This window comes from Alternaria ventricosa (genome assembly GCF_023758065.1).
Source record: "Alternaria ventricosa strain BMP 2768 chromosome Unknown scaffold_5, whole genome shotgun sequence".
In the NCBI taxonomy this organism is placed as follows: domain Eukaryota; kingdom Fungi; phylum Ascomycota; class Dothideomycetes; order Pleosporales; family Pleosporaceae; genus Alternaria; species Alternaria ventricosa.
The window spans coordinates 801,757-817,067 of NW_026055685.1; the positions used below are offsets into that span (position 1 = coordinate 801,757).

Consider the following 15,311-nt stretch of genomic DNA (forward strand, 5'->3'; position numbering starts at 1 on the left):
AGAGTTGGGTGAGTCGAGAAGAAAGGCACTGCAAATCGTGTCGTGAGTATCACATGACGCACTGGTAAACACGGACCCATATTCGCGTATTAGGCAGTTTGATAAGTGAAGGTGGAAAAGACACGTGAATGTCGCCCAGTGGCCGCCTAGGACCGATGCTGCCCATCGCCATTGAGTGAAAGGAAGCCATAGCAATGCGTAGTCCGTGTCTGAAAACTACCAGGTTGACTTTCCAACGCATTTTCGAGGGCGAGAATACACCCTATCAATGGCGCCCCGTAGAGGTACGCGTTCAATGTTGAATTTCGCATTGGCGACACTGATGCTACCCTGAACTCCTACAATTTTTTTGCCAAGACATGAGAAAATGAAAGGATGTCTGTTCCTGCTTCCAGAAATCCTTGAAAGAAACGAGAATGAAGTATTTGGATATAGGGAACCGCGAGATGTGAGCAGATGACAGAACAAAAGGACAACGAGATATGGCCGGGCAGCCTTAAATTTCACCCATCGACGAATATTTTCTGAATAAGATAGTCCGAGCAAGCTCGTTGATGGGGCTATCGTCTTCGCAGGTCACCGTGATAGCATGCTCCCGAATTCGGCATTGCTCATTTCTCCGAGGCTTGTCGTGTGGAATTCGGTGGTCTCAACACCAGTCCAGGTTGTGCGATAGAACCTGATGACATCAGTCGCAAAGGTATCGGAGGCCTGTCAAAGGATAAATGCGAGAGCAGGTATGATTAATGAACATTGTGAGCTGATGTTGTCTTCTCTGAAGCGGACCCGCGCGAAAGCAAGCGCTTCCGCAACACGGGCCAATCAAAGCACCCCTACGTCATTATCCTGCAATATCCGAGGTCCATCATCAGCACCATAACATCGCGTCCAGCAGCGCGTTGCTACCATCAGACTATCAAACCTCTCTACCAATATTCATCATGAGCACAAAATCCATCCCAACGCTAACCCTCGATGGCGCGCGCATCGCCCTCGCCGCCGCCGAGCAGCGCTCCAAAGAAATCAACGTACCAATGAACATCGCCATCATGGACAACGCATGCCATCTCTTAGCATTCGCCCGCATGGAAGGCGCAAAACTCACATCCATCAACATCGCCATCGACAAGGCTTTCACAGCTGCAGGTCATCGCGCGCCTACCTCTGTTTACAAAGACAATGTGTATCCTGGTGGGCCGGCGTATGGCATCAACCACAGCAATGGGGGCAGATTCATGACGATTGCGGGTGGTGTCCCGATTGTGAAGGATGGGGTTGTTGTTGGGGCTGTGGGGTGTAGTACGGGACTGCCGAGCCAGGATGAGGATGTTGCGAAGAGGGGGGTTGAGGCTGTGCAGAAGAGTTTTGGGGTTAAGGCGAAGCTATGAGTTAGTTCAAGAGCAAGGAGGACGAGGGTGATACGCTTCTGATGTCCGACAAAATCGCATTGTATTCCGGCTTGCTATGACTTCCACATCCAACCAATTCTTACATGTACGATCGAAGATACTTCTCTATCAGCAACAACACAAACGCCTTTGATCCATCACACTAATGTTGTTTACTTCCACTTCTCTAGGTTGGTTTCTGACACTGCGAATAGTACTCGTCGACCTTGAAACAGACCAGCCCCTGGTTGCAAATTGTCGAGCCTTGCCATGTCTGCCCACCGCACTGATCATAGAGTTGTACTGGGCCCGTAGCAGCTGGTGGCGCGGGTCTGGTCGTGGTCGTGCGCCTGGTGCGAGTGAATGGTGGTGCTGGTTGAGCAGCTGTAGTGGATGTAGGTCTAGCAGTTGTCTGAGTTCGCGTGCTGGTGGATCTTTGAGATGAGACCGGTGGCTGACATTGCGAGTAATCTTCAATAGGTCAGTACGAGATTCGGTGTGGCATGCATGACATGATCGAAACAGCGCGACTCACATTCATCGACTCTCACGCACACCGAGTCCTTGCATGTCCTGGGACCAGTCCAACCATTCCCGCCGCATTGGTCATACGGTAGACCGATGGTAGGTGCGGCACTAGCAGGGGTTGTAGTCGTTGGAGTTGTTCTTGTGTTAGCTGGGTCCGCAAGACAATAGTACGAATTCTCGTCGACGTAGGTACAGACGGTGCCCCCTACGCATCGGGTGGGGCCTTTGTAAGACTTCCCGCCACATTGACCACCCGGTTGCACAGTACCAGACGATATTGGGGCAGAAGTCGTAGGCGTCGGCGATGGAGTATTCTGGCCTGGAATCGGGTCATCATTACGGCGGCATCCAGATACGCCGGACAAAGCTTCAGGGCACTTGACCTTCTCCCAATTGACAGACGGGTTATCAGCTCCCCGAAACCAGTCAAAACGCCAGTAGCAGCCGGCTTGCAGCGCAGAAGGGAGGGCGTCGCAGTCGTCGCGATGCGCTACGCCTCCATAGTCTTGACCCCAGACGTCGGCGCCGCCATATTGCTTCGTGCATCCTTGGGTGGAACCTTCGCCACCACCAGGGATGGCAATGTTGAACTGATCTTCACCTAAGTCAGATCCGGTATTCGTGACCTGGACGATCATCTTCTTTCCGTTGACTGGGCCGGAAGTAAACGTCAGACTAGAGTCGGTCAGTCACTGCTCGGGCATCAAATTAAAGGAACATACGAGTAGCAAGAGCAACACCACGCAGATTCGTTTGAAGCAGCGAGATTGACTGCGGCGAAGCCATACGCCAGATCGTTACTTGCAGCCCACGGACTGAGGTCCGAGCAGGCATATGAGCCACCGCCGCTTTCGCAGCCGTCGCGCCTGTTGTAATTGTCGAGCAGATTGTCGCTTGCGTCGCAAGTTAGAACTGGCTTATCCACAAGAGCTTTGCCGGGCCAAGAGCAGGAGTTCTTGCAGCAAGACCATTGACGAGTGGTCGATCCGGTGCCTTGGACGGCACTTCTAGCGCCGTAGGCAAGTGCGAAGAGGGACGACGTGACAGCGGAGAGAATGAAGATATGCATCTTAAGTTTGACGTATGATACGGTAAAGGAAGAAGACTGTATGACGCAGCCTGAGACAAGGCTATGAGGATGAGCTTATGATCGATGGAATGTGAAGCTTATATATACGCGGAGTCGACTATGCCTTCCGGTCTGACTTTCTCTAAAATTCCGTACGCCATGGCATCCACCGCGTCCCTGCTTCCGATATCTGCACGATCTGGCAGGAGAACTTAACAGATCTCTGATATTCCTAGGTACTTGATTGCCCACACGGGAAGCATGTTGGTGCTCATCTACCGACGATGTTCTTCCGCTGTCTGTTGAGAAGCGCTGAAGCGCTGCTGTTCATAGAAGCTGTCGGTATGGCTTGCTAAAGCAGACGGCTATACGATCTAGCGACTGTCGGCAAATACACAAGCGCCACTTCAGGATCTTCGAGTTATTCTGTTCGTTGTGGCCTATTCCTGCGCATGCTCATGGTGCACCTGTGGTGTAGTCGCTCCTCGCTCCCTTGTTACACGCCTGGAAGAACGCTGTTGATGATCATTCTAACCCCATCCGTGCGGTCACGATTGATTACTATCGTTTCTGGACCGCGAGAGTACGGGCTGTCTTCCGTACAGGGCAGCCCTTCCTCCGACACCCATAGAGCCGGTAAGCCACGAGCCAGACTTCGACTTCGATCTTGATTGAACGCTGGCTACCATTGGCCCCAAGTGTGGTACCAGATTGAAGACCGAGAGATTTGTTGAGGCGTCTGTTTCTTGGGCTGTAGCTGAAGGCATCGCGAATGTTGCCTTCTTCAGAGCTGTGGCTTTTGAGGTACGGCACAGATGTGGGTACATAGTGCGGCGAGAGTAGATCACTATGGCGCACTCGTCCAGGGGCCTGGGGCAAAGTCCAAGTTTACTATACTGCCATGGGTCCAGCGAACCATGTCTGTGAGAAAAAGCACCTTCCTAAGCACGGGCACGAACAGCGAGATCTCCTTGCGCGTCGATCTGCCTACGACCGATCGACTGGTAGTCCGTCCAAGGTGTCCTGGTAAAAACCGAGCTCGCTTTCACGTGCGCCTGCAAGCGGCTCTACCTAGGTATATACCCGGCCATTCATCTATCTGGTCAGATGATCAAAAACACATACACGTCAGTCGCCGAGCGAGGGCAACTTTTACGATTCGGCCCGTGAAGAGGTCGCAGAATTTCGGAATGTTTGAAAGAAACAGAAGCATCGTGACTTGGTCCAAGGTTGGCTCACGAGGTGTCGACAGGCATGTGTCTTGTAAGGACAGGCGTCCAAGGCCCCTAAGCGGGGGTAACGCCGTTGTGCTGCCGGCGCTAGGGTCGTAGCGGACCGCAAGAAGGCCCAACCTTAGTGTCGCTCCTGACATGCACAATGCCCTTCCTATACCTTCAAATATTCAGATAAGAAATTCCTCCTCGAGTAACCGGTGAAGCCGTGGATTTGGCATCAATCAATCGGCTGATGCTCGCACATCACTGATCCTTTCGGCGCTACCCGCGCTTCGAATTCTCCGACTTCAGGCATTCGTGGCAGGTTGTGGGGAACGTCGATCGCCTACGACACATGCACATTAGCCCACGTCCTGAAAGAATTTACCGCCTTACGTCTCAGGTATCAATAGCCAATCACGACCGCTCGCACCAGTGTCCATTGGTTAAGCGACGGCGTATATACCGCTTTATCGACCTCCGAAACAGGGTGGACTGGTCGAGCAAAATGCGGTCGGACCGTCTCGTAGGGACTATCATACACAGCTGTGATTCAGGGTCTGCCATAATATGGCGACAGCCGCGTCACGTTGCAGACTAGCTGTCCCTCCATCTTTTCCCCGTTGCAAACGTTGACTGACAGCTCGGCACAAACACCTGCATTTAACACTTTGGACCCCTGGAACCAGAGGAATTTTAGCTACTGAACTTGCGACAAATCTCGCTGCGAGATCGGAACAATATGGCTGGCATAGCTTGCGTATGGGCGAACATCCCAGAGGGACGCGAAGAGTGGTACGAGAACGAACACCTACCTTCACTGAATCCGCACAATGCCAAGCATGCTCTACATTGCGAAGTTACTGCCAGCGGTATGGAAAATGAGCCAGTGGGAAGATTGGACGCGCCATGGCCTTACATGACCGTATGGGAGATAAAGAGTGTCGACCAAGCCAACAAAGACATGTACGACGCACAATACCATCCACCAAATGCCGATTTGCAGGCTTCGCTTAAAGGCCTACTTCTTGATCTTCGGTCCTATCGGGAAATCAAGAGTTGGAAACAAGACGACTGGTCTGGTGACGGTGGTGGTAAGAACACGGGTGCGGATAAAGCCGGCGATGACGGACTAATGTCGATAGACATCGAATACGTTGCAAGCGTGGCGGCAATGGAGTGGAGCGTGCCAGCCGATAAGGAAGAGGAAGTCATGAAATACTACAGAGAAGTCGTCGGCCCCACAATCTCTAGCTCACCAGACGTACTGCGGTTCCGCCTCTTCGAGATCGACAACGCAACAACGATGCAAGGCGGGAAGTTCGAGACCAAAGACAAGAAAGAGCTACACAAATTCTTCACTCTAGTCGAGCTAGAGTCTGAGCAGTGGCCATGGGACGTGGTGGTCGATCTCGCGGAAGACAGGGAATGGAAGGACTACTTCGAGAGCCAGCAAGTAGTGGTAGGTTGATGATCAGGCTTCGTGAAACTTTGGGTTACTGACGAAACCCAGAAATGGCAACTCAGTCACTACTTGATGAAGAGGGCGTATGGCATACCGGAAAGCAAGGCCTCCGCATCGAGCTAAAGGCTGGAAGCGCTACATCAGCCAACGCATTGGTTCAGCGATAGTGTCTTCGATCCGAGCGAAGCTTGTTCTCACGCAATACATCACTTGACCCATGAATCAACAGCATCGCCAAACCGAGACGGTGTGTTCGAGAAGCTAACCTATGCGCACGCGCATCTGCGTTTGACACCAGAGACGTACTACATACAGCCTATCCGCATCGCTCGCCTGTTGATATTCGATTTCGCCCAGTCTCTGCACCATATGTATCGGATCCTCCTTCTTTACCGAACCGATGTTGCGGATCGATTTGTAAACCCCCACCGACGAGTACCCCACAAGCCCGCATGCGCCTACATTCAGTCAGCCAACCAGTCGTCATGTATGATAAAGGGCCACTTACCAGCAGCAGGCTTGAAGGCCGCATTCATAACGCCAGTCGCACATCCAGCAGCAAAACCCAGGACACCATTCTTCTCGGCGCCATCGATGGGTTTGATGATAAGATCCCTTATACCATCACTGAGTCCATAACCGAAGCTCTTGAAGCTGACCAGCAGCCCACTCCTCAACCCAGTCACATTCTCATACTGCCGCACCTCTTCACCATACGCTTTCGGAAGGTTATGGAAACCTCGAGTAATACCATGCATGACAATCGCCGGACTCTTCAGACTGGTGGTGATGATGCGTCCGAATCCTTTTGCGGTACCGAGGGCTACTTGGCGTGCCACATGTGGTGAGTCTTTGGTGTCGAGAGGAGGTGACGGTGTAGCAGTCCCGTCCCGCTTCTCTTTGCGTCTTATCTCGCGCTGTAGTAGCATTGGTGTTGTTTGTTTGCCCAGTTCGATGGGTCCTGCTATGAGACCCAGCATGATTCCGCTTACCACGTCGTAGGTAGTGAGAAATGCAGCAGATACCGGGTCGGTGGGGTCGTGCTTCATGTCTGAGTATTGAGATATGCTGTAGTGGGTGTCAGTGGTAGGCGACGCTTGCTGCATGGCAAGACTACCTACAGATGCAAGTCTTTGGGTTGAAGAAGACCCTCTTTAGTAAGCACCGCAGCCGCGAGCGGCGACAGGGCCAGGCTCTTCCGCTTCACTAGCCATACTGCCGGTCTATCGTGAAGGATGCTACATGCTCGTACGCTAGCAAGGCTAGCCGTTGCATCAGCTTCTGTGGAGTCATGTGTCAAGGCTGGAGGGTCCGATGAATGTCTATGCGATGGGTTTCCTTGTTCGCTATCATCTTGTTGTATGTCAAACTCGTGCTGTTCTTGAAGACTCCGCGGTTCTGAGCTTGGAAGTGGATCGTATGCCGGTGACTGGTCTTGATTGCGTTGCTTTTCGTTTTGCGTCGACTCTGCATCTACCGAGATTTCTCCTCCCGCAACTTGTTGAGTGTACTCCGGGAGGTCCATGGTGTAGAGGTCGGCATTCTCAGCGGTGGGCTCAACGTGCACCAGCGAGGAGGTGTCTGTGTCGGGATGGTTAGCAATCTCGTATGAGCATCCAGTGCTCGGAGTACTTACTAGCAACACTCCGATCGTCTTCGACCAAGGTCGTGGTCACGGCAGTCATCTTCTAGAGCGTAGGCCTGGAGTTGTCGAAATGCAGATTGCGCAGCACCAATTGCAAGCAGCATTACAGATGAGTCGGCTTTTCCATATCTAAGAGAAATTCCTCTATAAGGCCCTACTTCGAAGCCTCGCATGCGGAAGTCTTGTGTTTCCGAAACGGGGAACGCTAGGCCGAAAATCGTAAACCTTGAGAAGGGCGCAGCAGGCGGCCTGACAGGCAACCAAAATCGCCTCGGCAGCCCATCATCAAGGTCCCGAGAGTGCTGACGAGGTGGGTTTCCTGGGGTTGTACTCGTCGTCATGGTGCACTTTGCGGGGCTCGCAAGCTCTGCCAGATCGCCTTATGCCATGGGTATGTGTTTAGATGTCGGATGAATCAAATCGACGTGTGCAATGTGTTGAGGAGCGTCTGAGCGCCTGACCATATAAGTTTCAAGATATACTTTTATGCTTGACCAGAGCAAAAGATATGCTTGCGAGGGGCTTTGAGCAATACACGCGTTTTTTGAGGCTTCTGGGGTTTTCAAAGCGTGATCAACACTAATAGAATCAGCTGGTAAACGCGCTAATTGGTAATTACAATTCTAAAAGGTCGCGTTTATAAACAAATGGAGAAGGTTAGAGCGTGTTGCTCGTGCTGGCCACGTTGACGCGTCAAGATGATGACGTAATGAAGTTTGCGCGTCAGCAGCGTTCGGCATCGGTGGAAGTCACACCGTGCGCACCACTGCCGTCTTCCTCCTGCATGCGCACAATGCGATCTCCTGCCATCGTCCCATAATCACGAAAAGCACCAGCATCATTCGGGGCTTGATGAAGCGATGGACTCGGTCCCGTAAGCCGCGCTCCACCCTCATCATACCGCGACAGAACCCGCAAGCCATCGATCAACGCACCTCAGGCGCAGGGAAAAATGTTGGACGCGACGCTATCTTCCCTAGAACCTGCATTCGAAAACTATTTAATCGCCTTTCTGTCACTCTTGGGTTACTACCGAACCACTGGATGTTGTGCCGTTGGATACTGAGTCGCCGCAGATTGAGCTACTGAATACTGAGCCGCTGGATACTGAGTCGCTGCAGATTGAGCTACTGGATACTGTGCTGCTGGATACTGAGCTCCTGGATACTGAGCTGTTGAATAATGGGCCGTCGGATATTGATCCGTAGGATAATTTGCATAGGCAGGTGCAGGGTAATGACTGGAAGTATGCGCGGGCCATTGAAGAAGGATCCTCTGGGGACTCAGTTGCGTTTCGTCGCCGTCATCTAGTTGATCTCCGTTGTCAGGATATTGGTCATCGCCCGGAGGATAGCCATCGCGGTGACCGCTTCTTTCATGTCGGTTGCGATCGTTCCGATCGTCCCGCTGTCGGTCTCTGTCATTGTCTGACATGCGGTACCTGGGTTTTGTCTCAGTATCTCGTTCGGGCATCGATACTAATTACTCACGAGACTGGTATGTAATGACTGGTTGTGGCGTATCCAGTAAGGTGGGATGCGAAGTGTACAGCTTTCCTTGCGCTATTGATGAGCATCTCCGCTTCTCTCGTTGAAGGCACTCTCCAGATTGTTTTCAAAACAACGTCTTCGTTCATTCCCCAGATTATCCTGTAATCGCTATTATAGTGGTCCGATCGCGTCCATTCTGAGCAGCGGGTCCATGTCCTCATGTCCGCATCGACGTCCAGCGGTGGACCCGGATAACCCCACAGAGTTTCGAGAACCGTGCCGTCGGTGCCATACTCGTACTTATACCAACGGTTATAGTATGTGGAATATGTCCAACCTTCGCCGGAAGGATGTTTGGTCCCTCTATCTTCAGCCTTCCTGATTCTGGTCCGTACGAGCTGACCAGACGCGTCGCGCTTATAGAATCGCCTGTCTGAATCCGACCACTCCCAGGATATCCGGGGCATCTTGGATCCCATCGCAAAGTAGCGGAGCGTTACACGGGGTGCGCCCCGTTATATCACCTGGCGGGGGTCGCAGCTCACGTGGCGAAAGGCAATCGCGCTTGTAAACGATCCAAGGCTGAGAGATTGTGATTCGCGCTTTATCTGGTGTACGGCATCATACAAATGAGGTACGTCTATCCGTTGCGACCCGAGGAGTAGTTGGCTGGCTTACTTTACACAGCTACCCACCTATTCCACAAACCGGTCAACCTGGAATATGCTGCCGCACTTTCGAAGCGCATGTGTCATGCGGTCTTCTTAATGCCTGGCACGAGAGCGCTGTCCCGTTTTGCCGATACGAGAGGGCGTATCTCATTCGTAGAAAAACGCCTCTTCATGCACGTCTGAGCCAACCATGGCGATTAGCGTGGCCTGGCCAGGATGCACATCGAGTAGTGCTGTAAGCATTCAGCCTTACTGCTACCTAGGCATTCATCACCTTCTCGCGTGTTTCAGACATACACTACCAGTGCGTGTCAAGGTCAATCTTTCGCAAGGATAGGATAGTCTGCAACAAGCTCAACACGAAGCGACCTAAGAGACAACGCGACTCGAATGAAGCGAACATTCCATGGATTATCCATCATCCATGGTACATCTTCGTTCACTGGATCAGTTACTCTGATAAAGCGTGCCATTCCTCGTCGTCTCTTATCCTGAGATCTTACACCTCTGAGTCTCGGCGCATTGTCGAGTGGTTTTGACATCACAAGTCCGACGGTTGTATTGCGTATTCACTGATGTCACTTCTGAGCACGCCACAGACGGGACGGTGGAGGGATCATAGCGAGAACCATCGTAAGTATACGTTCGATTTGACGACCGCATATTCACAAGCTACTAGGCTTGCAAACGTTGCAACACGATTCTTGGCGAGAAGCACAGTGGTTCAAAGTCGGCATTGCTATCAGTCTCACTCTTGCCTCGCCCTACGTACTACGAATCGTCCTCAGTACAATCACATGTGTCAAGCATTACCTTGCCCCAGCGAAGACGCCAAACGACCGCGACGATGAATCCGCCCGCCACCTTGTTCCACCGAGGACTTTGAGCACTACAAAGGGTAAGACAGGAGGATTGAGGTATTGGGTGTTTAGTCTTGTCGCCCAAGACCCTTGCTGGGAAGCTCGACATCGATTCTTTGGCTCCTTTCTCCTTGCATCGTTTTTGCTGGTACTGTATCAATCCATTGTGGGGATAGTTCTGACCGACAACGTCGCAAGAAGCAGATCTGCCTTGCTGAAATCGGATACATGTGGCCTTTACGAATACGACAACGAGAAAGCCGGCGAAGAGGAAGCTTCAAAAGCAGATATGCTCATGGTGGGCAGAGAACGACGTGCAGCATTCTATGCGCAGGAGTGCTATAACCACGATTCCGATACGAACGTCAAAGCCACGAATTGCGACTTCTTCTATAACTCAACCATCGGGTATGGAGTGCAGGAAGATAAATGTCCCTTTGACAGGACCGACATATGCGTTGATGGCTATCAGTCCGGCTCAGCTATTACGTTTGATACCAACTGGGTCGATTCAGGAATACTAGGTATCAACGAGGCATTCATGCACAAATTCCGACGAAAAACAACATGTGCGCCACTAAGCGCAGAGCGACCTTTTGTCCAACACTTCACTAACAGCGGGACGGGCGAATCCGGATACAAGTACTTTTATGGATCGCTCTACGACACGAGGAACTGCTCGGACGAAGTGCATGCTCCTCCAACTGTGCTCTCGGAATACACTATGCGTATAACGGGCCACCCATTTGACTGGCAAGCACCCGTGTACAAGGTCAAGTGAGTTTCCAGAAGATTTCACAGACCACTGTCCGCTGTGACTAATGAGTTCTTAGTACTTACGCCACCTCACTGCTGGACCCGACATGCGATTTCTACCAGCCTTCACCAGATCTGCAAGCCCCAGGGCTATTGCCTCATCGAACCAAGACTTTGAGTCTCATCTTCGTTACAGCTCTGCGCATTCTATACACCAAGCGCAGTAACGACCCCGTCTTCCCCGCCGACAAAGCTTTCCAGTACCCTGGAGACAAAGGGTATTACTACTACAACTCACAGCCAAAAGCACGAGCATTTGCCTGCATAGACGAGACCATCTTCTGTGCACCATCGGGATCTCCATGCTGGCATGCCAACGACCCGATACCAGCTGGCAGTCTCAATACATCGTCCTACTGGTTCTTGAAGTACGCGTTGAAAAGCTCGAACACCTACGACGCCATAAAACTTCGTCTCGGTAGCGGTCTGCTAGCACAACAGCGCGTCGGCCAGTCTCGATCCATACCACTGGCTGACAATCACTGGCAATTGGAAGCCGAGCATCTATTCAAAACATCGCTCGCAAGAGCTCAATTCGACGCCTGGAGCATCGCAAGCGCGGAAGACCATGACAACCCAACGTATACCGATACACTCCCTGATGAGGCAAGGGGGAATATGTGCGGTCTCTTCAAATTCCAAGCATCTGGCTACGTCAATATCCGCATACTGCCATTTGTATGGCTAATGTTAGCATGGCCGCTCATGTTGCTCTTGAGCATCGAGATAAAGACATATGCGCAGGCATGGTATACGATCAAGTCTTGGATTATCAGTAAGAAGAAATCAGAGATCAACCCTATCACAGGTGCAACAGCAACGACAACCACGAACAGCAATGCTGATGAGAACACCACTCAGGATCCAAGCACTTCCACGCTACCGGCTACCGCGACCGCATCTTCGCGGGACGAGAACGCAGCTGCGATAAATGATGGCAGTTCGGCAACGATGACTCAGTCGCAAGAGCTAAGCGCCCCAGCTACTGTTGCCTCTCAGCGGCCATGTACGGCAAACAGCGAGTCGCCGCTCATCGCCACATCTTCAAGAGCTACATCGTCAAATGCAAACCAAAACTACGGAACAACTTCCAGCGCTCGAAGCAGTACACATTCTGCGCACAACTCAGGCCAGTCTGAGCGATCAGGATGGTCACCTTTGTTGATACACAGTCCAATCGTGCTAGGTGTATGGATGTATAGTAAATTGAGACATGGGAGGAATGGCGGAGATGGCAGTGAAGCAGTCTGATGTGCAGACAGTTGCTTTTCAGAGTCTAGAATAAGAGGTAGAGGAGACAACAAGGCAAGGGTAGTAGTCCAAATCAAATTGAACACGGCCTCGAACATGTCACCAAGCACGCACACACACCAAGTAGACATCAAGATCACAATCTCCTTTTAATAAACCATGTCTGGCTTTTATACTCCCATCTATCATTCAAGAAAAGGGATAGATACCTAACGCACCCCATCAGCGCGTAACATCTCCCTTCCCAAAAGTCTCATCATCCCATTCGCCATTTCCCACACAGTAGTTTCCCTAACTCCAGCTGGCCATGCCAGGAAAACGCCCAAACGATACACATCGAAGAAATGGGGGTACGATGATGTAAGACGAAAACCCAACCCATGATGATGAAAACCCATTAATCATTACTCAAGATATCCACCGGAAGCTACGTATCGAATCGGGACTAACCGGCTAGGCCAGGTAACCGAGCTCGTCTGCCTCCAGACGCTCCAGGTATTCCTTCTCCAGCAGGATGTCTATGCACTTCTTGATGTCGGGGACGCGGGGCATGAAGCGGGTCTTGATCTGCTGGATGGTCTCTGAGACGAGCTGCTGGTGCTTCATCTTCTTGCGGGACTTCATGATACGCACGATAGCGGACTGTTGATATGTTAGCATGCTGTAATGTGGGAACATAGAAGGGATGAATACATACCTGAATGAGTAGCTTGCGGTCCTCCTCGATCGTCTTGTGCGTATCCTCCGCCTCGGCCTTTTGCTCAGACTTGATACCGATGTTCAAGTTCATCTTCACCTTCTTGGTCTTGAAGGCGGTGTTGAGCTTGTAGGAAGTACCGGACTCAGGCTTTGCGCCCTCGGGTTGGGCGAGCAGAACCTTAGCCTTGATGAAGACACCCAAACTGGGGTCGAGAGTCTCCTTGTTCAGCTTGGTGGACTCAGCAATGTCGTCGTAGGTGACGGTGTCACTGTCGTTGAACAGCAACATGATGGCCATCTGGTAGGTCGAGACCTGGAAGGTTGGTGAAGTCTTCAGGTTCGCAACCTTGCAGTAGTTGGCCTTGACCTCACCCTTGCACAGCTGCCATAACCAGGTAAGCTTACGACCTTGGTGCTTGTGGTTGTAGAAGCGAGAGAAGCGGTCGTAGGTCTGCACGATAAGTTGCGGTGGGGTAAACGGTGTGGTGGGTGGGTTCAGAGGCCAGAAACCGGTACCGAGAATGTGGTATGAAGCATCGACGTTGGTCTTCATGTCTGACTCGTCCAAGTTGTTTGACTGCCATTCCTTGAACGCGGTGTTGAGATCCTTGGAAATCTGCATATCCTGGAACATGCGTTGTAGCTTGTTGGTGTATTCGAAACCACAGGCCTCCTTCAGCTTCGAGATCATGCTGGTCTCGGCGTCGTCTGATGCAGAAGTAGTCTGGACTAGACGCTTGGCCAACATACGCGAGTAGAACTTCTGGAACACGTCCTTGTCTTCGATGTACTTGAAGACGGTCATGATCTGTGTCAGAAGCTTCTCCATGTCGTCCTCTTCGCTCATCTTGGCGTTGGAGCGCTTCAGCAGAGTATCGGTGTACTTTGCGAGGAGCTCAGGCGACTTGTTGGAGCCAGATTTGCAGATCTTGTTTCTGTTGACGAACTCGCGGCAGGCATTATCTAACGAGCGAACGAACTCTGACTCTCCGTTGAACGCCTTGTTGACGAGCGCCTGGTACTGGGTGTGGACCTCAAGAAGGGCCTCGACGTACACCTTTGGCTCCAGGCTGTCTCCATCTTGCGCGATCTTGTCAACTGCAGCCAAACCCGCCTTGCGGACGTGGTTCTCGAACCGAAGACGCAGAGGATCGAGACCCTCAGGAATGCGGGCAAGCAGCTTGTACATGCGGCCTAGGTCCTCCTCCTTGTCGTGGTCGAGAAGGATCTGGAACTCCTCGCGAAGTGCTTGCGAGTGGCTTGTGATGAGCGACTGTTCGCATGTCCGCATCAGAGGTGACATAATCTCGTTGAGCAGGTAGAGTGGGACGCGCTCCTTCTCCTCTTCCAGACGAATCTCTGCCTTCTTCATGTATTCAACCACGCTGTTTTCTGCCAGAAACTGCTTGGACTCGTTGTCATAGTATTGCGCGGTGGCCTCTAGGAAGGGCTTCTCGAAGTATTCCTTGTAGACATCCAGGGTGGACTTGGAGCTGTCGGCCTCGTCCAGACCCAGCGATACGAAAGAGTCGACGACCGACTTGATCTGCGACTGCTCAATAGTCTCGCCATTTCGCTGCTTCTCCACTAGCTTCAGGACCGAGCGCATGACGCTCTCCTGGCTGCCCGTGAACATGTCCTCCTTCCAGCGCACCAGGTGCAGTGTGTAGATGTCGTAGATGTGCTTCTTTCCCTCGTCCATCTCACGCTTGACCCAATGACGGTTCAAGTACCGGAAGAGATGGTTGTTGTACTGGCCAGCTGTCGTGTAGCGGTTCCACTCCTTGATGTAGAAGTGAAGGAGCGCCTCGTCGACATGTTGCCGCGAAGCCGCCTGCACTTCGGAAAGATGCGCCTTCAGGTATTCGATCAGGTGCTGGTAGAGGTCCTCTCCGAGGAGATGGGCACCTCCACGGTTGTTGGCGGCGTGGAACGACGAGCCGGCGACGGCTTTTTGGGCGGTACAGAAGTTGTGGATGGCGGTGTAGAGACCCATGTACGTCTTCATGTCGACACCTTCGCGCAGGTTCGTCATGATCTTGTCGACACCGGCTTCGAGGTACTTCCATCTGTGAGCTGTTAGCATCTGGTCGAGCTCTACGTCATCTTCGGGTTGGGGTTGCTTTAGTTTAGCTTGTCCTGGCCTGCCTGTCTCCGCCTGCGCTCACCATAGCGGCGCAGCTTTCTCAGAAGCTGAACGCGGCGGACACCAGAC

General features: G+C 52.1%; 5 protein-coding genes across 5 annotated transcripts; 3 read left to right on the plus strand and 2 right to left on the minus strand.

Moving 5' to 3' along the window:
• Window positions 1-941: 941 nt before the first annotated feature.
• J4E93_003644 (uncharacterized protein) lies at window positions 942-1,388 on the plus strand (the record flags this gene model as incomplete). Its single annotated transcript, XM_049341578.1, has 1 exon — window positions 942-1,388. The coding sequence occupies one exon, from the start codon at window positions 942-944 to the stop codon at window positions 1,386-1,388; it is 447 nt and encodes a 148-aa protein (XP_049201083.1).
• Window positions 1,389-1,789: 401 nt separating this feature from the next.
• On the minus strand, window positions 1,790-2,985 carry J4E93_003645 (uncharacterized protein; the record flags this gene model as incomplete). Its single annotated transcript, XM_049341579.1, has 3 exons — window positions 1,790-1,859; window positions 1,944-2,591; window positions 2,639-2,985. 3 exons carry the CDS (start codon window positions 2,983-2,985, stop codon window positions 1,790-1,792), a joined length of 1,065 nt encoding a protein of 354 aa, XP_049201084.1.
• Window positions 2,986-4,941: 1,956 nt separating this feature from the next.
• On the plus strand, window positions 4,942-5,670 carry J4E93_003646 (uncharacterized protein; the record flags this gene model as incomplete). Its single annotated transcript, XM_049341580.1, has 1 exon — window positions 4,942-5,670. One exon carries the CDS (start codon window positions 4,942-4,944, stop codon window positions 5,668-5,670), a length of 729 nt encoding a protein of 242 aa, XP_049201085.1.
• A 255-nt stretch (window positions 5,671-5,925) lies between these two features.
• J4E93_003647 (uncharacterized protein) lies at window positions 5,926-7,349 on the minus strand (the record flags this gene model as incomplete). Its single annotated transcript, XM_049341581.1, has 4 exons — window positions 5,926-6,122; window positions 6,173-6,732; window positions 6,786-7,245; window positions 7,301-7,349. The coding sequence occupies 4 exons, from the start codon at window positions 7,347-7,349 to the stop codon at window positions 5,926-5,928; spliced, it is 1,266 nt and encodes a 421-aa protein (XP_049201086.1).
• Window positions 7,350-11,054: 3,705 nt separating this feature from the next.
• On the plus strand, window positions 11,055-12,285 carry J4E93_003648 (uncharacterized protein; the record flags this gene model as incomplete). Its single annotated transcript, XM_049341582.1, has 3 exons — window positions 11,055-11,107; window positions 11,164-11,954; window positions 12,146-12,285. The coding sequence occupies 3 exons, from the start codon at window positions 11,055-11,057 to the stop codon at window positions 12,283-12,285; spliced, it is 984 nt and encodes a 327-aa protein (XP_049201087.1).
• Window positions 12,286-15,311: the final 3,026 nt, after the last annotated feature.